The 22,199-nt window shown below is 44.2% G+C and overlaps 1 protein-coding gene across 3 annotated transcripts in view; it reads right to left on the reverse strand.

Moving 5' to 3' along the window:
- Positions 1-21,705, reverse strand: part of ARHGEF12 (Rho guanine nucleotide exchange factor 12) — a 113,433-nt gene extending 91,728 nt beyond the window's left edge. For 2 of the 3 annotated variants that reach the window (XM_075277599.1, XM_075277598.1), the window contains exons 1-2: positions 21,428-21,705; positions 183-206 (exon numbers count right to left, since the gene is read on the reverse strand). In XM_075277599.1, the coding sequence (XP_075133700.1) occupies positions 183-206; positions 21,428-21,459 (56 nt within the window). In that variant the 5' untranslated portion in view covers positions 21,460-21,705. The remainder of the gene's footprint in view (positions 1-182; positions 207-21,427) is intronic. The other variant, XM_075277600.1, reaches the window with a different exon arrangement.
- Positions 21,706-22,199: the final 494 nt, after the last annotated feature.

Here is a 22,199-nt window from a genome sequence, read left to right on the forward strand (position 1 = left end):
GGGAAAGAGAGAAAAATGCAGGATTTCAAACAAAGGAAACATTTATTGATAATATTACAAAATGAATTATTGACAGAAATACTAGAGGAAAATCAAAGATGGGATAATTAGGTTTTTATTTTTTTTTAACTTAATTTTTTCCCTGTGCACATCCCCTTTAAAACACTGGATAATGAACTTACCTGGTTGGTTTTCTTCCATGAAACCTGAAAAAAAGAGACACTAGATATGATTCTAAGAAATTGCGAAATAACCTTTAGTAAGGTTTTTTTTATCAGAGTGAGCCATCGTACACTCTGTACTGTATATTACCTGACTATAGGGACACGCTATAATACGCTTTATACAAGAGAGGGCCTGGACTAAATATAGAGACACGCTATATAATAAGATTTATACAAGAGAGGACCTGGACATAATATAGAGACATGCTATATAATATGCTCTATACAAGAGAGAGGGCCTAGACATAATATAGAGACACGCTATATAACACGATTTATACAAGAGAGAGGGCATGGACATAATACAGAGACACGCTATATAATACGCTTTATACAAGAGAGACGGCCTGGACATAATACAGAGACACGCTATATAATACGCTTTATACAAGAGAGAGGGCCTGGACATAATACAGAGACATGCTATATAATACGCTTTATACAAGAGAGAGGGCCTAGACATAATATAGAGACACGCTATATAATACACTTTATACAAGAGAGAGGGCATGGACATAATACAGAGACACGCTATATAATACGCTTTATACAAGAGAGAGGGCCTGGACATAATACAGAGACACGATATAGAATACGCTTTATACAAGAGAGGGCCTAGACATAATATAGAGACACGCTATATAATACGCTTCATACAAGAGAGAGGTCCTGGACATAATATAGAGACACGCTATATAATACGCTCTATACAAGAGAGAGGGCATGGACATAATACAGAGACACGCTATATAATACGCTTTATACAAGAGAGAGGGCCTGGACATAATACAGAGACACGCTATATAATACGCTTTATACAAGAGAGAGGGCCTGGACATAATACAGAGACACGATATAGAATACGCTTTATACAAGAGAGGGCCTAGACATAATATAGAGACACGCTATATAATACGCTTTATACAAGAGAGAGGTCCTGGACATAATATAGAGACACGCTATATAATACGCTTTATACAAGAGAGGGGGCCTGGACATAATATAGAGACACGCTATATAATACGCTTTATACAAGAGAGGGGGCCTGGACATAATATAGAGACACGCTATATAATACGATCTATACAAGAGAGAGGGCCTGGACATAATACAGAGACACGATATAGAATACGCTTTATACAAGAGAGGGCCTAGACATAATATAGAGACACGCTATATAATACGCTTTATACAAGAGAGAGGGCCTAGACATAATATAGAGACACGCTATATAATACGCTTTATACAAGAGAGAGGGCCTGGACGTAATACAGAGACACGCTATATAATATGCTCTATACAAGAGAGGGGGCCTGGACATAATACAGAGACGCACTATATAATACGCTTTATACAAGAGAGGGCCTGGACATAATATAGAGACACACTTTATAACACAATTTATACAAGAGAGGGGGCCTAGACATAATATAAAGACACGCTATATAACACGATTTATACAAGAGAGAAACGTTATATACAGTAATACGCTCTATACAAGAGAGAGGGTCTGGACATAAATACAGAGACACGATATAGAATACGCTTTATACAAGAGAGAGGGCCTGGACGTAATACAGAGACACGCTATATACAGTAATACGCTTTATACAAGAGAGGGGGCCTAGACCTAATATAGAGACACGCTATATAATACGCTTTATACAAGAGAGAGGTCCTGGACATAATATAGACATGCTATAACATCATTCATATAAGAGAAAGCCTGGACACAAGAGCTTACTATTAGATTTATTATCAGAATAGCCCATCGTGCATACATTACTGTATACTACAAGACTATAGCGGCACACTATAATACTGTTCACACAGGAGAGACTGGCAGAGTCATAACTATAAATTCCTGGGCTCCAGGGCAAAATCTGTGATGCGGCCCACAGCTCTACGTGGTAAATCTTATATGGGGCCTCTTTAGGGTCCAGGATCCAATTGTGCCTGCTACCCCTGCACACCCTACAGTTGTACCCCTAGGGCCTGGGCATAAGAGCTCACAGTTGGTTTTATTTTCGGTGGTCCCCATCCATAGAGGATATAAAAGAGATTGTGAAGAGAATACGGTGCAGAAACGATGAGCAGTATAGGGCAGTATCACACATTGCGACACAAATACAAATGGGAAGTATTTTCTTGGCTATGATTTATTGAAGCCCTAACGGAAATATTCAGAATAACCACAAAACCACAGCAGATTTCACCCTTTGTACTGCGCTTAGTGTCAGCTCTGCCTCGAATACAAATAGTGAATAAGAGGAGTGGGACTGGCTGCTCGGGATACGCTGACAAGGCCCTGTATGGGTGCAGATATTCTTGGGTTTCGTTCACATCGGCGTCGGAGTCTCTGATGCAGAGCCAGACTTTTTCATCCAGCGATGTCTGCAAAAATTTAATGGACACCTATCGGACCAAATTATAGTAAGACTATGTTCACATTAGCGCAGGTTATTGTTGCAATGAGTGCCTGAAATCAGCAGACAAAAAAGTTCTGCAGGTGTAGTTTGTGTTTCACCCATCAGTTTCATTTTTAAAGCACCAGACAACCAATGGACCCATTACTGTCAATGGGCTCCATATGTATCTGGTATCTTAACGTTCCATCTGTCTGTTGTTCTGATCCTTCAACGGACCAGAATGACTGACAAGCGCGAGTCTAGTGTCAATGGGTCCCTCGAAATCTGCTGTTTTTTGTTGGACCCTTTTTCCGTTCTTCTGGACCTGCGTTGGACCACAACAACAGACGGTGTTAGCTGCACCTCTAAAGAGCATACAACTGAACGTACATGTACGACCCTATTAGGACCATGTATATCAGATGTTGTTCCCATCTACAGTTTGTAGACGTTCCCTCCTCTGTCCGTGTCTCTGACACTGATTCTGTATCTGTTGACTGAGAAAAATAGTCCATCAGAGAGCTACTTTTCTGATAATATGACGGACACCATGACAGAATCAGGTGGCTCCATCATAAGTCAATGAGGTCCATCAGGCCCCTGTGGTGTCCATCATCTCACGCGTCATTCACAGTATGAATTTCGCCTTCTATGTTGGAACAGAATTCACAACATCTCCAGTATGGCTAAAGTTCCAGCTCTCGTTGGCCTCGGTAAGTCATTCCTCGATGGGCTGTGGAGTCTGTAGGCCACACCACTAACACAGCCCAATTCCTGATGGCTCCTTCATAAATGGTAAGAAAATATTTAAAAAAACTTGAGAGTCTTCAGTAGTTGATACCTTTTTTTAATGGCTAACCAATAATGATGACAGATTACAAACTTTCGAGGCTCTAGGCCTATTCCTCGGGTATAGTAGACCTGAAGAAGAGGCCTAGAGCCTCGAAAGCTTGTAATCTGTCATCATTATTGGTTAGCCATTAAAAAAAGGTATCAACTACTGAAGACTCTCAAGTTTTTTTTCTTTCTATTTTATATCCATTGGCTAACACGGTCCAGAGTCGGTAACTTTTTTTTCCAGCTCCACCGTAATCTGTCCCCAACTCCGACCCCAAAGCCCTACTTCCTCTGTTCTTCATCCATGTTATCCAGGAGATATTTTAGCATGGACCGCACTGCCGATCATTTCTCCCCATTCAATTCACACCGTCATATACAGGCACGGTTAACCACAGCCTACAGCCGAGGATGCCGAGAGGTCTTCTCCAAGAACTTCAAGACAAACACTGTCATTTACACTGGCACCCCCTCCCCTCGGGAGATGAATGAGACTAAGTTAGGTCTCCAGAATACTACGCTGTCCTCATCCCCTTCTCCGGGCTCGTTGCCAGATGAAGGGCAGTTTCTCCGGAGCCTGTGAAAGGGGATGACGTCTGCATTTCCTGCCTCTACACAAGGACACTAATGCCCAAGTTGTGTACAGGACTGGCCTCCTTCCATTACATAATCACTGTGTGACCGACTCTCCGAACCATGGCCTGCTCCGATAACAAGTCACCACCTGGTGCTTTTAACTATTAGGTCGCTTAATACACCAATTTAGTTATAGGGTACTATACAGAGTTGTCGTTACATCGTGATGCATATATCCGAGGATAAGAACCATCTCCCAAACACTGCAAATATACAGCCAGTTAACATGAAGTATATACTTTCTTGTTCGTGCAAATCCCAAAGCCATCAATAGGGGACCGGCAGATGGAACATTCAAACCCCTTTCTTTTAAAGGGCATATGCCCAAAAGAAAATGTATCCTCCGTCAGAAAGAGGAAAAATATCTGATCGGTCAGGATCTGACTGCAGACATCCCCAACGATCCTGAGAACAGGCCTCGTTGTACCCCCATTGTTTATTTAGTCTGAATGTAGGCGTGCGCCCTTGCTGGATGGGACAGGACCACACTCCCATTTGCTTCGATAGGAACGCAGAAGGCTTTCCTTTGATGTTCTTCAGGACTGCCGTTGAATTGAATTGGAACATTTCTCAGAGCCGTTTTGCATCCAAAGGGTACACCATAGGGCAGTGATGGAGACCCTTTTAGAGACCGAGTGCCCAAACTACAACCCCAAACCCACTAATTTATCACAAAGTGCCAGTATGACAATATAACCTTAATACTGTGCGGATCCACAATTATGGACAGTTATGGACAGTCTGTAATAACATCACATGTCTGCTATAAAATAGATACTATGTGATGAAAATAGTGAAGGGTCACACACAGTACAATCTGCTCCACAGTGACCGATAAACAGTACAATTTGCTCCACAGTGGGCCCCACACAGTGTAATCTGCTGCAAACTGGCCTCACACAGTATAATCTATTCTATAGATGGGTGCCCACAGAAAGGGCTCTGAGTGTCACCTCTGGCACGTGTGCCATAGGTTCGCCATCACAACCATAGGGCAATATATGAGTGTGCTGTAAAAAATGGCCAGAAATAGGACATTTCCTATTTTTTTTGGAAGGAATGCTTTCACAGTCCATAAAAAGACAGATATATGAATAGTATCTTGGTACTTGCAGACAGTTTTTGAAGGAACTCGGCAGGGCGATTGTTCCCGCCATCTTGGAGAACTAAGCCTCTGTGGATGTAGGCTTGGTCCAATCCTTCCGTCTATTCATGTCATCCAAGACAGACTGGAGGATGGTGAGCTCAGAACTATATCTGTGGGGGCCGTATCATTACTTCCAGGACTCCCCCTCCAAAGGGCAAAGGTCATACAAAACATTGATGGGATTTACGTTTCTTATTCCTTCATTCACCTCATTTTGAAAAGAGACAAAAACAATCTATTCCTGAAAGCATTGGTACTTTGCGTCACAGTTGCGCCGTACCCTCCATCAGACCTATGCCATATCTAAACGGGAATACCCCTTTAAGCCTCACATAAACATTCATCTTTAATCTAAACGGTATACCATTGCGTAAAGAGTTGGCAGATAAGAAACAAGTTCTGCCCAAGTGTGGCCGTCTTAATAAACATAACTACAGCCGAGCAATGTCAACAGCATAGCTTTTTTCCTTCGTGTTGGAGTGAATAGGGTGTGTACCTGCCTTGGAAAACGTCCAAAAATAGTTATCTGGAACTGCAACTGTGATAATACAAGGTACTCATCTCTAGGGCTGCCCGCACTGGTGTGTATGGAGCCTTCTCACTATAGAATGTGGGATTTTCCAATACTCTGCAAAGATGAACACTTTAAGCACGGTGGATTAGCGAGGCCATGGGGTGCAGGGTGGCACAATCCCAGGTAGGCCGAGTGCTAAGCTCTAAATATATCAAACAAAAACACAATCAGAAATGGAAGCCAACCAAGCCCATTAGTGCGGAGAAGATCTGCTGACATCACTAGCATAACATGACATTCCTCACCTCTCCTCCCTTCCCAAAGCACAGCCATAATGCCACCACACCATGGCCTACTAAATCTAACCAATGCAGCATTTTACACCACTTTAGGAACATACACACACACATATATATATATATATATATATATATATATATATATATATATATATACACATACACGCACACACACACACACACACAGTAAAAGAAGACACCTCCACCAATTCTAGTATTCTTTAATTGATTCTGTGAGCAGCTGCAATTTTCTTTTCTACTCCCACCATTCCCGAGCAATTGGTGCAGGTAGTTTCAGTCCCTGATATGCTACTTATTCTGTGTACTGTCCAGAAAAGGACAAGTGACTCTGGGCTCTGTTTGGACAGTATCATGCCCCCTCGTCTGCTCCGGAATAGGACCGTCCACTTAACAGTAGACAGATAAATTGGTATAGGAAGCACCAATACTGACTGCACTTACTGCTCAGGAATGTTGAGGTTAGAGGAGAAAAATTAGAAACTATTAAAGGATGCCCAGAACTGGACTTGGTAAAGGTTCCCTTTAAGATTCACCTGTCTTGAGGTTTCATGGGTGGCACATGCCCAGTAACTTGCTATGTCGGCTATGGGCAAAGGTCTCAGAAGAATCACCCCCTACTTCATTCATTTCAGTTGAAGTGTCGAAAGTACAGCTCTTGGCCATCTTTGGAGCTCCCATTGACATTAATAAAGTGGGTGCCTACGGACTCATTCACATGAGGCATGGGACAGCGTATTTAGGTCCTGATTCTGAAGCGGGAAGCCGTGTCAGAATAAGACCAAAATGCGCCTGCTGCGATTGTCACAGCTTCCTGCTCCGGAGTAGGCCCAAATGATTGGGCCTACTCCGGAGGGTGCTGTTGCGAGGCGGATGCTGGGGCTGACTCAGGCACAGAATCCGCCTGTCCGTGAGCCGGAACACACCGCTCACGGAAAAAAGGAAGCTAGCGGTCTACATAGACCTCCATTGTGAGGGGGCAGATTCTGAGGTGGATTCGGCATCAAAATCCGCCCCCCTCTTGCCCCGTGTGAACGAGCCCTAACTGTACAAATTTTGGGCAAATCCCTGTGCGACATATCACCCCCTTTGAGCAACTGTGGCGGATAAAAGAACACGTCATAGAAAACCCCAGGTCCACACACTGACCCCAGAACACAGCGTTTGAGTTTTTCCTGGAGTGCTCCTTTAGGCAGACTGCTGAATTCTGGACAATCCCTTTAAGCTGCCCGAGGAGCTCAGTCACAAACAAGATTTGGTATAGTTATGACATTTGAGGTTAGCCCATTAGTTGTGGCATTGGTTACTGTGATCTCGCATTGGCAGAACACAGATCAGACAGGTTTTGTCCGCACAACACAAACAGAGGATAACATCAGCATGTTGTGTAATATTGTGCGTCATCGACGGAAACTAAAACACAGCGTGGAGGCTCAGCACTAAGATCAGTCTAGATCTCAGAATACCCCGGTAATGTTCAAAGCGTAGGAAGTCCTCATAGCGCGCATTAAAGAGGTAATTGGGGACATCCTTAAAGGGGTACTCAAGCTCACGGTTTGTTTTATAGTGATGACCTATGTATGGTATACGGCATCAGTATATGATCGGTGCGGGGTCCAGGTGTCTGATCAGTGGACCTGGTGGCCTCCCCGTGCACTCTGTTCCTATTCAAGTATTAGGGCTGAAAAATGCATTTTTCAAGCGGATTTGGGGATGAAATACCCAAACGGAATCCAGACGTAGATGTGAACCTAGCCTTACTGACCCCCATCCCGGGACCACAGTCAGGCGTGAACCTAGTCTCAGTACACACGAGGGACAAATTATTCAAAAAGGAACTACAATCCCAGAAAATGGACAAAAAAAAAACAAAACAAAAAAAAAAAACAACATCCACCCTCCTAGCTGTCTCTCCTTTAGGGCTTTGTTCACACGGAGAAACTTTTCTAAAATTTTCCCATTCATTTCAATGTGAGGCCGATTCTGCCACTCAAACGAATGAAAGGCGGAAAAATACTACCTGGCCATTGCGGAATCTGATGCCGAATTTGCAGATTCTGCAGTAGATTTGATAAAACAGAAAAATTCTAATTCTGAATTCCTGAAGAATGGATTTTTCAGTTTCTACAAATTCCACCATATGAACCTAGTCCAAAAGAGGTTTTCTGGGCCCGAATCACGTTTTTATACCGTGGCCTATGCACGGAATGGATCCACCAGTATGTATTGTGTGGATGGGCAAGGGTCAGTCTTACTATTATTTTAGCAGCCCACCTCTCTATTGTTCTGATCCTCTAACGGACTAGAACAACTGTCGATGCTCGTGTGACCATAGCGTCTACAAGAACTTGTAGACAAACAGCGCCTCTCTTGTCCACAGGCGTTGTCTGGTATTACAGCTACAATACCAGAAAAAAAAATAAATAAAAAAAATCCTAAAACGTGAATGTGCTTTTGGTGAAGTCCATTCTGCAGCCGAGGAAACCTGACTATTTTACATTGCTTTTAGCATGTACTATTAGCAATTACATTGTACTTCCCCGCACTAGTGCTCGGAGCTATAGACGTATCCAAAATACCGTAGTAAGAAGGAGCCAGATCACTGAGGACTGCATGTGAAATTCTCTGCCACATCGCCGTCACATCAGACATGTCATCACATGACTAGGAAGTACAAAAGCTTTCCAGAGGGAGCCCCTTCTCCCCGGAGAGAGTCATTTATCTGCAGCACACTGCTCGCTCCCAGGCAGGCCGGCGCTTCCATCTACAGAGACCTCGCTGAAAATAAACTATAAGGTCACGTTCATACAGCGCACGTTTTCTGCATGCTTGAAAGACTCGGCACAAGGAAGAGATTGCAAAAAGGTGAAACCGGTGACAAAAAAAAATCCTTGGCATAATTCACAACATAACAGTCACGACGTGGATTTACTGCCCTCACACTCTCAGCAGAGACCCAGCTATGTGTACAAAGCCTCGTGCACATCTATTATACCCTACGTGGCTTCCTCTTAAAGGGATTACGTAGAATTTCATCAAAAACTTACTAAAAAAACCATTATATTGCCTCGTATTTCCCTTGACGCTCCAGAGTCAACTCTCTGGTTGTCCCATTCATTCAAATAGGAGCTGGGCAGCAATAGTGCACTACATAGTGTACAGAGCCATCTGCTATAGTATTCTGTAAACAGCTGATCAGTGCAGGGCCCAGGTGTCAGATCCTCACTCATCTCCATTAGTGACCTATTCCAAGAATACACCATTAAATGGGTTTAGTGGCTAAATAATTGATGACCTTAGAATCCAAGATTGTCAAGGTTCTGTCACCCAGGCCCCTGGCTGATCAGCTGAAGTGACCCCTGCCACCTCTTCAGTGCTTACCACGCCGTACATTTTTGCAGCAGCTGTGCATGGCATTGAATGGGACTGAGCTACAATCAGACCATGTGAATGTGGAAATGTGAAGCAGCTTCAAACAGGTGAACCATGGGGGCGTCCCGAGTCTCAAATTCCCACTGATCTTCAGTGGATGACCTGTCCTAATAGGCCATCAATTTAGAAAGTCCTGGAAAACCCCTTTAAAAATTGTCAGCCCTGGACATCCCCTTTATTCATTCATTTTACAAATACAACAATAAAACAATACAAAAGTTGCAAGTCGGGACATTGTTGGACAATGAAGATAGTGGGGAGAGGCTCCTGCTGAAGCCAGTTATCTTACAATCAAATACATTGAGGAAAACGAGAAGGGGGCTGATCTCTGGAGAAGAAAATAGGACCAAGGAACATGACCTACACTTAGTGTTCCTATAAGGAGGTGGGCACAGAAGTAATAGAACGATAACGTAAGATGAACTCCAATATGAAGAACTATAGTTTTTTTTAACCCCTGTTTACCCAAACTAATACAGTACCCTATAGAGGTAAATGGGGTTTTAGTGCGCCTATCCCCTATATATCAGACAGACCATACAGGCTCCGTGTACTTCCCAACCCCTGACACACTAGCATGAAACCCGTTCCAGTTTAGACTGGTACATAAGGGCAGGCGTCCCCGTCTGTCATCGCTAATGTACAGCTATACCTTTATGAAGCCGTGCATAAAACCAACTAAAACAATAATTACACAACTATAACAATAATTACACTGCTGTATACAACCCCGTGCCGAATAGTCAGCGCCGCACTGAAGGGGCTAAATAACACGACTGTGCGACTAGAATGGCCTAGAGTCAATTGTGCTCTCTGGAACATAATTATACTCTATGGGAGATCCACACGTGTGGCGGAACGGTGGGCTACGGACAGCCGGGGAAGAATTAACCATTTTATAACCAATGCCTTGGTTGCTCAAAAACAAAAAAAAAATAACTTCAGGAATTAAAAAAAAAAAAAAAAAAATTCTAAACAGCGATACAAAAATAATATAAAATGAATAAAAATAAAATTCCTCCTACATTGTACTCTCATTGCCATAGGGATCTATGTTGTCCACAAGATAGAAAAAAAATGTGCAATGTGCATGGGGTCCGAAGGCGGATCACAAAAACGGGGGTGGCACGTGTCCCAAATAAATGCAATGACAGGCTACTCAATTCTACGGGAGTGCCAGAGATAGAGCGCTGTCCTCGGCTTTTCTTCTGTAGTCCCAGAGATAAATGGAGTAGTAACACAGACGTATGACCGGTCACTAGATTTATATAGAGCCAGGGTTTTAACCATAGGGCACTTACAAGGTGTTCCATGGGAGCAGGGACCTGCTTGAGACAGCAGGACAGTCCAGCATTTAGAGTGGGTCCAGGCCAATCCACTAAGTCACAGCTCCAACTCATCTGTGTCCTCTGGATGCACCGAAGTAGATTATGGTGAAGCAGGGAGCTGTCAGCTCCCTGCTTCATCATTTGGCCCACATCTCTACTCCCAATGTCTTTGGAAAAGTAGGAGCAAAGTAGTCATCACTGACATTGTGCCCGACGCTCCCTCAAGTCTCTGAGAGGAGACAAAAGAGAACAGGGAAAGGCGAGTATTAGGGCTCGTTCACACGGGGCAAGAGGGGGCGGATTCTGATGCTGAATCCACCTCAGAATCCGCCCCCTCACAATGGAGGTCTATGTAGACCGCTAGCTTCCTTTTTTCCTTGAGAGGTATGTTCCGGCTTACGGAAAAAAGAAGCGAGCTGCCCTTTCATCAGCCGGATTCCACAGCTGATTCGGCACGGGCGTCCGCCTCGCGACAGCACCCTCCGGACTAGGCCCATTCATTTGGGCCTACTCTGGAGCGGGAAGCCGCGACTGTTGGAAGCCACAACAGTCGCATTTTGGTCCTATTCTGACCCGGCTTCCCATATCAAAATCAGGACCAAAATACGTGGCCACGTTCCCCATGTGAACTAGCCCTAAGGGTTTTTTTCTTTCCTTTGTTTGAACTTCTACACTGTGAATATCAGGTGGGGAAAATGAAACCGTGTGTGCACCAGGAGAGGACAACTGGAGGGAAACATTAGTAGGACAAGTGAATGTGTAATAGGCCATTATATTATATAGGGCCACTTGCCTGTGCGATGGGCATTATATTAGACGGGGCCTATAAGGAGGCATTCTACCGTGGGGGTCACTGAGAAGCTATTATAACTTGCATGGGTCAAGTATGCTTAAGTGGCAGCAATGGGGGTGGGGTCGTAAAGCTGCAAGATTTTGGGCTCAAGTGGATCTACCCTTTGTCAGCTTTCTATATAATATACCCACGCCCAGCACAAATCATAGGCCTGATGTGAACAGAGCCCAAGAACCATGTCACGATTTGAGGATTTTTCACTGAAATAGAAACAGCTTTTTACCAGTAATAGAAGAGGATTAGAGAGACCATGCATGGAAAATCCAATGTCTGGGGCTGTGTGCATTACTAAAGAAAACCAAAGGAACAGTACCTGAGTGTCCCCAGCCCCATGGAAAAAGTGATGGATAATAGCTTGGCTGTAGTGTGCCGTGGTGTCTGAACATCTCATAGACACAGAAGAGCCTTGTGTACGGCAGCACAGAGAGTGCCGAAAGTAATCCCTACACACTACGGTCATACAGGGGGAGGGGAGGGAACGGGGGATCACACACAAATTAGTGACATTTCTCTATATAGGAGACACCAACATTTCCTAGAATTTGACATCATCCCCTATTCACTACCACATTGGTCTGACCGCTGGGATCCACGCCAGTTATGAGCACGAGGGTTTCCTGTACCCTCATATGGGATTACCCTACATGTGATATAGCGAACGCAACTTTTTGTGCGATTTAGGTGATCAACTATTTTAAAGGGATTTTCCATATCCCCAGTATTCTTATACAGACGACCTATCCACAGGACAGGCCATCAATACCTGACGAATACATGCCCTGCCACCCAGACCCCGCACGGATCAGCTGATCTGGCAGTGCTTCGGCCCTGTATTCCTGTATGGAATAAATAGGTGCAGAGCTGCGGTGTCCTGGCCTCACCGCTATACAGTGGACAGGGCTGCAGCTGGGCTGGGTCTTGACTAGGAGCATAAATGCTTTTTTCCCCATCCTGTGCAGCAGTTTCCAGCAATGGGGCACAAGTGGATCAGCGGATCGTGCAGGGTTCAGGTGTCGGATCCCACCTATCAGATGTGGAAAGGTCATCAGTATATACACACACACAAATATATACACAGTCCAGTCATATTAATGTGACCACCGCCTACTTTTGACGCCAACGTTAAATAACCAATTGCAGAAGGAACGTGTCATCAGCTATCTGGGTGCACTCATCATTGTGGAAGGCACGATGGATCACCACCAGTATGCATCTATCCTTGCGGACCATGTTCACCCCTACATGCGAATTGTTTTTCCTCAGGATGATGGCATCTACCAGCAGGACAATGCGACGTGTCATAAAGCTCACAGTGTACGTGTGTGGTTCGAGAAGCACCAGGATGAGTTTACCGTACTCCCTTGGCCAGCAAATTCCCCGGACTTGAACCCAATCGAGAATCTGTGGGACCACCTTGATCGAGTTGTTCGCGCCATGGATGCTCAACCGCGTAAGCTAGCGCAGCTGGACACGGCACGGGTGTCGACATGGCTCAACATCCCAGTGACCATCACCACAACATCCCCTCTCTTCCTGCACGTCTCACAGCGGTCCGCTCTGCCAAAGGTGGCTATTCTGGATTTTGACAGGTGGTCTCATTAATGTGACTGGACTGTGTATTTGCCTGTAACAATGCTTTGGTCCCGCTGCATGTTATCCCTCACAAATACCAATGCGACAGACTGACCAAAATACTGCTGTGTGTAAGTGACCTAAATTGAAGGGATTAATAAGTGCGTTGGAGCAAATCGACAGCAGGTATCTTGAGGCGGTATAGCCCACGATAAAGTGTTTATTCAAGAATCTGAACCTGTATCAAGTGCTGTGTATTCACCCAATGCTTATTAAAGGGCTTTTCCTGGCTTTATCAATCGATGGTCTATTCTTAGTGGGGTCGTAAATCCGGTATCCCTGCAGTGCAGCTGTCTGAAGAGGTAGCAGCGCTCCCTGAGTACCGCTCCTGTATCAAAGGCCATGTTTTGTCAAGTTCATTGGTCATATGGCCTCTTCGCAGCTCAATCCCATTCAAGTGAATGGAAAGAGCTGAAATATCAAGATCAGTCACTGCGCTTGGTAAGCAGTGAGAGGCTGCAGAGCTCAACTATATGCTGCATTCTCTTCAAATAGCCTATTGGTAGGGGGCCTAGGTAAGAGACCCCGGCCAATCCTCAACTGATGCCACATCTCTAAGCTAGGTCATCCATTGGCAATCCTGGTAATGCCCTTTAAATTTATTGCACACGTCTTGGAGCAGATATAGTGAAACCTCTCCTAAAGACCACTTCTTTAAAGAAGACACCTCCTTACCCAGACTATATTTTACGTGACAAATTTTCAATTTTCCATACTAGCCGCCTTCTTTGAGAAGACCAATTCCCCTACAACACCACTTTTTATTGCAATTTTGAGCGGTCATCTCAGAGCTTTCACTAAGAGAGACCCCTTAAAGAGAACCAGTCAGGTCAATTTAGGACACTAAACCACCCATTGGTGCTTACTAACCTGGGTCCATAAGAATCTATAATTGATTTAGTGTCTCAAATCACCCTCTCAGGTTCCTTTTAAAGGGATTCTACCAATAAAATCATTTTTTTTTCTCACTCAAGAGCCTCAAGAAAGGCTATTCTTCTTCTACCTTTAGATGTCTTCTCCGGGCCACCGTTCGGTAGAAATGCCAGTTATCGTCGGTATGCAAATGAGTTCTCTCGCAGCACTGAGGGCATCCCCAATGCTGCAAGAGATCTCTCCAGCGCCGCCTCCATCTTCTTCAGGAACGGTCTCTTCACGCGTCTTCTTCCGGCGCTTGGTTCAAACTTCTAGGCCTCGAGCCCCAGGCAGAGTAGACTGCGCATGCTCACGGCCACAAGAAAAATGGCCGCTTACACAGTAAGTAAGTGGCCATTTTATTGTGGTATGTGGACATGCGCAGTCGGCTCTGCCCAAGGCCTAGAAGTTTGAGCGCCGGAAGAAGACGCGTGAAGAGCCCGTTCCTGAAGAAGATGGAGGCGGTGCTGTAGATTTCTCTTGCAGCATTGGGGACGCCCCCAGTGCTGCGAGAGAACTCATTTGCATATCGATGAAAACCAGGATTTCTACCGAACGGCGGCGCAGAGAAGACATCTAAAGGTAGACATCTTAAGGCTATTCCTATGTGTTAGAGACCAAAAAAAATTGATTTTAATGGTAGAATCCCTTTAACATTATGTATATCTACATATTTCTTTTCATTGCTACAAATTTGTGCTCTCCTCCTTGGTTAATACAATCCTTAAAATGTAAGAAGAAAAAAAAAAAAGACACCAACAGAGTGGACAGATCCCACCGTCTATAATGGGATCTGTTTGGTATCTATTATGGTGCTGGATATGTTGTGTCCGCCTTCCATAGAACTCAATGTTAAAATACAGATGATATGTTGCTGTCCATCATGTACGTGGATGGAGCAAAAGTACTAAAAGTCTGAATTTGTGTCCATCTAAAAGAGCGGAAATGCGCCAAACGCTCACCAGCGGATGGTTTTAAAAACCCATGACCTGATCAAATCCATTTTTATGATCTTTCAACGGATAACAAAAACTAGTTCCATGCGGAGACACCAATGCGGATGTAAACCCGGCCTTATAAAGCGAGTTGGTTCTATACTAGCTGTATCAGCAAAGCATTAGTAATACCTAAATATACATTACGTAAAATAATCTAGTACGGCCACTGTCTCCTATACACACACAAAAACCTAAACCTCCAGCACTGATCTCCCAGACCGCGGCATGTAGGGAGGGTTTTGTTTACGGGCTTACACTTCCTGCACGCTCGTCCTTCAAGTATGTTTGTTTGGAGGCAATTCCTCTGGTTACATATCATGAGACCTGTATTACCAGAACATGTGCATATGAGCATTTCCTTATAGACCAGATACAAGACGGATATGAGACGCAACGAGCGAAAAGAATCCAACCGTCCCATCACATATCGCTTTACGGCTCCATTCACATCTGTGGCGTTACAGTACCTGCAAAGCGGATGAGATTCAGGTTAATCCCATGCACACCTTGTAGAAAAAAAATCTGCAGCAGAAATGCAGCGATTTCAAAAATGGATGCATTTCTGTAAATTGCGGCATGTCAATTATATCTACGAAAACTCTGGCGTTTTCCGTATAGGTATAATAGAAGCAGAAAGTCTGCAGAGGAAAACTGCAGACTTCTGTGAAAGCCGCAATGCTTTTTCCGCACCGCTTTTTGGCTGCGGCTCGCTACGTGGGGCCTTAGCTTTAGTCTCTATTCAGATCACGTTTTCCATAGGAGGATGCAAAGCAGAAAGAAGCGGATGTCTATGTAAATGGATGGCCATCTATCAGTAGCCGATTTTGTATCCGATTTTTGCATCTGTTAAATGGACCTTAGGTCACCACTTAGAGCGGGTTCACACCTGCGCCCGGTCTCCGCTTTACGGGTTTCCATCTTCTGCCCCGACAAACTGGACAGGGGACGAAACCCGGCGGTCAGTTTTCAAACTCATTCACTTAAATGGGTTTGCAAGGTGACCGCCCGTGAGTGTTTTGTGCCCATCTGCGGCAAAACCCTTTTTTTTTTTTTAGTTGGACATGCAGGACTTTGTGTCCGGTTAAAAAAAAAACGCCGCAGAGAGGCACAAAATGCACACGGGTAGTCACTTTGCAAACCCATTTAAGTGAATGGATTTGAAAACTGACCGCCGGGTTTCCGTCCCCTGTCCAGTTTCTCAGGGCAGAAGATGGAAACTCGCCGGATTGGCTAAAGCGGAGACCGGGCACAAGTGTGAACCCACCCTTTGCATGCATAAACTGTTTTGTGGACTATAAAGAACAAAAAAACACACCCTGTATCCCAGTGTTGTATCCGATCCAATCTTTATTTTTTTAGGATCTCCTAGCAATAGATCTGTGAAAAATGAAAACAGAAAACAATTTTTTTTTTTTTTTTTTTTTTTTTTTTTTAAACGACCCTGCCAAATTTTTGTGCACTTGGCTGCAACTATTGCCATTTGCTGACCTCAGTGATTTATTGAAAGTCATCGGCGCAGCATGGAAACAAAGAGGAGCAGAATGGCAGAGCTGGCGCAGCAAGGGATCAAAAAGGAGAGCATAGTTTTTCACATTTTATGCCACTTCCTACATTCACTATTTTTACTGAATTGGATCCCTTTAAGGGTTAGTTCACACAGGACAAGAGGGGATGGATTTTGGCGCGGAATTCGCCTCCTCACAATAGAGGTCTATGTAGACCGCTAGCATTCTCTTCTCCACTAGCGGTTTGTTCCCATTAGTGGAAAAAAGAAGCGAGCTGTTCTTTCTTCAGGCGGATTTCGTGGCTGATTCAGCACCCTCCGGACTAGGCCCATTCATTTGGGCCTAATCCGGAGCGGAAAGCCGCGGAATCCCCGTGTGAACTAGCCCTAACTCTAATGCGAATTTTACAAGAGGATATTCAAGAAAAATTTGAGGCTGATCAGCAATGAACACGAATATTCACAGATTTGATGAGGATTTAGCCACAGAATCTGTGAATGTTCTTCAAATTCTAAAAACATGTGAACATAGCCTGAGGTCTTCTAGTTACTAGGGTTTTTTTTCTCTCTTAGGATTCCTTCACATACATTTTTTCGTCTGGTATTTGACTTTAAAAAAAAGTGAAAAAGCTAGCATTTTTAAAAAATATTACACATGTTATTGTCTAGCTGGTATGTTTTTTTCCTTATTTTGTAGTTTAGTACCTTTGTTTTATTGCATTTTTCACATTAAAAATCTTACGATTCAAAGGTTAGGACAATCATATACCCCCATTTGAATCGCTTTGATGTGAAATTCACCATTAAAAAGGTAACAATCAATTATTTTTTTTTTAAATAAAGGTCTAAATTTATGAAACTTATGAGATTTATGGGAAGGGAAAAGCCATCTAAGTTCCAAAAAAAGTCAACCCTAAAGCAAGTCGAATTTTGGGAAAAAAATAAAAATATATCTATACGGTATATAAAAAAAAAAAAAAAAGATATATAAAAAAAATAAAGACCGCAATAAGAAAAATGCACAACCACTACTGCACTAATGCTGCGGTGGTCCTTGTTTACGTGGCAGCGGCGACATTGTAGTTATTGCCATCAATGCGGCAGGCTTATGACAGTCATGTGCATGGACAGATTCCCTACACGGAAGTTTTCTTTTGTAACTTATAAGAAATTTGTCAGAACGAGAAGTCCCCCAACCAGATCACTTTCCCAAAAAGCATTGAGCAAGGTGCAGAAAACTGGCGTAGATAGGTTGATAAATTCCCCCATTGTATGTATGAAAAGATAGAAAACCTCAGGAGTAGAGATGAGCAAACACTATTCGGAACAGCCGTTTTGAATAGCACGCTCCCATAGAAATGAATGGAAGTGGCCTTTGCTGGCGGCCGGCTGCTTAACCCCGCCACATGCTGGCCGCTTCCATTCATTTCTATGCGAGCATGCTATTCGAAACGGCTGTTCCGAATAGTGTTCGCTCCTCTCTACTCAGGAGTGATAAATGCACCTTAGGCCCAGTTCCCATCTGTATTCAGGCCATTCTGTTCCCCTCTCCACAAGAAATACGTGGAGAAGGGAGCACTTTTCTCTCCGCATTTTTCATGCAGAAACCACATGGACCCATTATAGTCTATGAGGTCCGCAGGTTTACAAAGGTAGCTGCTTTTTTTATGCAGATAAGGTTTCCCTTCGGAGGTCCCCAAGTGGACTCACCTAACAGAAACCCAGGTGCAGATGTGACCCGAGACTTAGATATAATGTCCATGAGGAGTAAACTCAAATTACTGTATACCTTTGAGACTAATATTTAGGCAATTGGGCTTTTTTTTTTTTTTTTTTTTACTGACTTTAGTTTGCCCTGGACTCCTTTTTTTGGGGGGGGCTTCCCAACGTAAAATTTTTATTACCTTTATCAAGCCAAAACAAATCAACACTAGAAGACCAAGACGCCAAATACTGCTCAGCTGACTGGCCGCCTTGTCACTATGGATGACAACCAGCGACATGAGCAGGGACTTTGTGCAGAGGAAGACAAACTACGTAGTATCCGAATCAAGGTGATCCGGAATTATGCCAAGGAAAAGCGGGTACAATCCTATAAGTAAACCTATATATAATTCAGAAAAGAAATTTACAAATACAAGTCCGGTCACTGATTCAATAAAAACTAGAAGGCGAGGAGTATCGAGGCCCAAAGAATACAAGTCTACATATTATACGACAGAGAAGAAAGTCATTTCATAGACGCATGTCGTCCGCATTTCGCACGGAAGGCACAACTACCCATTCATTTCAATGTACTCATTCAGACATCCGTTTTTTTCAATTGAAAAAAAGATCAACCCCAGACAGCGCACCATCCGCCAATGAGCAGGGTGGGGTGTTGTCCCTGTATATCACAAGTCCACATAATGCGGATGTGCATGAACATGTGCACGGTGCCGGATGAGGATTTAACGCCACAAATGGCACATAGAGGACATCCCCTTTACCTCCACAGCCCCATACGCTGCTATCAGTGAGCCCAGGCTGTAAAACGGACAGGTATTGGGCCTGCCCTGAATTTTACCCCAGACGCGTCAAAACACACGGGCACATGTGTGCAGCCAGGGAAATGAATGGGTTAGTGAAAAACATGGCTAGCACGGTAGTGAAACACATGGTCATCTGCACAGAGCCTTAGAGGGTGACAACAACAAAGGAAAGGATGTGTCGTATTCTGCAGGAATATAAATGCAGGTAATTAGACCCTGTTCACATCATGTTTTTGCTTGTCATTTCAGGTTACTGGGGTTTGTTTTTTTTACCCAAGATGTTCCCATTTATTTCTATTCTATTTGGATTCCGTTCTTAAAGGGATTGTATTAAAAAGAAAATAAAGTGAAAGTGCAGGAAACTAAACTAAAAAAAATTTGAAAGACCCCCGTTCCAGAGCCACCATTCCTGTCTCCGCTGGACCAGAAGTAATAAGATCCTGACAACTGGCCGCTCTAGCGAGTCACTGGCCGCAGCTCTCGTGTGTTCTTCATGAACCCACCGTGGGCAGTGACTGTGGCTACTGATACAGGTCCAGTGAGGGACAGACGTGGCGGAGCAGAGCAGGGGGATATTCCAAGGGGAAAAACAGTTATTTTTTGTTGCCATTTTGCCCAATTTTTCTTTATATGATAACCTTTCTAAAGATAAACTTTCTGCCGTGCACTTTGCTGGAGTCAACTGCAAAATCCACAAACCCATCACATGCTACATGCAGATTTTGCTGTGGATTTACTATGGATTTCACCCCACTCATTGCAATGGGTGAAAATCCCCAAAAACAACTAGTATAGAAAATCATACGCCAGGGCACCCCATGTCAACTTTTGTGCAGTTTTAATTCCTTCTCAGGTCCGGATGACACCTGCATTTGGGTCATTCCGTTCCTCTATCCACATGAAACACGCAGAGAGAAAAGTTCTACAAGCAGCAGTTTTCTATTTGCATTTTTTGTGCAGAAGCCACACGGACCCCATTATAGTCTGTGGGGTCCGCAGATTTCCAATTTTTATGCGTGATAGGTCTCCGTTTCACGTTTTATGCGTGATATTTGCTCACAACTCATCTACTTTTCTGCAACTCTAATATGTTGTGGATTTTCAGTCCTACAAATCTATCTGCCATGAGTGAACATACCCTAAGCAGGAACCTGCATGATAAATATGCCCTATTGTTTCTTAAGACTGGCATATCGTACACCAGTAAACATTGGGCTCAGTGGTTAGCGCTGCAGTCTTGCAGCGCTGGAGTCCTGGGTTCGAATCCCGCCAGGAACAACATCTGTAAGGAGTTTGTATGTTCTCCCCGTGTTTGCATGGATTTTCTCCCATTCTACAAAGACATACTGATGGGGGGGGGGGGGGGGAATTACATTTTGAGACCTATATGGGGCTCACAATCTACATTTAAAAAAAAAAAAAAAAAAAACTATCGGGTTGCCGCTGCCCTGAGGAGCAAAGCGCAGATCAGGGCTTGTGGCACATGACTGGTGAATCACAATAGCATACCCCTAGTGTCTACAGGATACAAAAAAACATGGTGTGAACTTGTGCCTATTTGTATGAGCTGACACTGCCATCCCCAACGATGCACCGTACAGAGGCGCATGGAAAGTGACATTGTCACGCTACACCATCACATAAGCTGGAGATCACAATATTTGGGCACAAAGTTACAAATAATAACTATCGAATAAATTCAGAAACAATCCGCTACAATGTAACAATGTCAGTATCATCAGATGTTTCCACCGTAACAGTGTCCTGTGCTAAATGTCATCCGTGCCAATGAGGCGCCACCTGTCACAACTTGTCAAAATCACAATATAACTTTACGAAGTGTCCAATAAACTTCTGCAATAAGTCATAGACCTCTTACACAGCTGATATAGGGCAGAGGCACTCCAGCTGTGGGGGAACTACAACTCCCAGCATGCCCTAGCTGTCAAGGCACGCTGAGAGTTGTAGTACCACAAGTGCTGGCTGCTTTGCATGCACATTCCTCCATCTATGGGCAGCCATACTAGATCTGCACATCCTGACTCTGCTTCTTTGCAAGATTTGCAGATTTCCAAGTCCACTCCTTGCAAAGTGGAGAAAGTAAGTGCCCCCCCCCCCCCTGCACGTTAGCCAGCAGCCCGAGCATGCACTCACCTGTCCGAGGCCGCAGACTGTGTTCCACTCATTGGGTTCCTTTGGGATAGTCCTTACCTTAGCTAAGTTGCATGTTAGTTCAACTCTAGCTAGATTTGCAAGCTTAGGGTTACCCTTCCTGTCCCGCAGGGGGATGGAAACTTCCAGCAGTAGCTCATAAGGGCACCGTGGCTTTGGAGACCGGAGAGCTAGATAGTAAAAGTCACCAAAACAAGAGTTTTCGTCTGCCGGTACTCAAGGGTACTAAGTACCAGCACCTCTCCGGGACTCATCGTGCTCAGGGCGCATGCGCCGGGAAATCTCGCGCGGTCAGTCAAGTCGTCAAAGACGCGAGAGTTGCCGGCGCATGCGCCCTCGGCTGAGGTGAGTTACTAGTTCGGCAGATTTCTGCGGTGGACGACGCATGCGCTCTCACGTCGCCACCAATTACGGGACTTGGCAGGGAAAGCCAAAGGGAGGCTACGTCACCTTTAAAAACAGACCTCCTGCGCATGCGCGGCGGATGGCCGCAGCCTTCCATTTTATAATTTTTGTCTTTAACGTGGATGCGTTTCTGACACTAACATTATATTCAGACTGCGTCTTCTTTGCAGTTGAATGGATTTTTTTCTGACTGTGGTTTTTCTTCAAGGAAATTAACAAAAAGAAAAAAAAATGGCTGACTACAGGGTGACTACTAGCCTGACAGGAGGCGGCACCTGGAGAAGAATTGTACCTGGGCCCCTGCTGTCAAAAGCAATGCAGCGATGCAGTTCATGCTATATACGTGTCC

Source organism: Leptodactylus fuscus, chromosome 6 (assembly GCF_031893055.1).
Source record: "Leptodactylus fuscus isolate aLepFus1 chromosome 6, aLepFus1.hap2, whole genome shotgun sequence".
NCBI classification, from domain to species: domain Eukaryota; kingdom Metazoa; phylum Chordata; class Amphibia; order Anura; family Leptodactylidae; genus Leptodactylus; species Leptodactylus fuscus.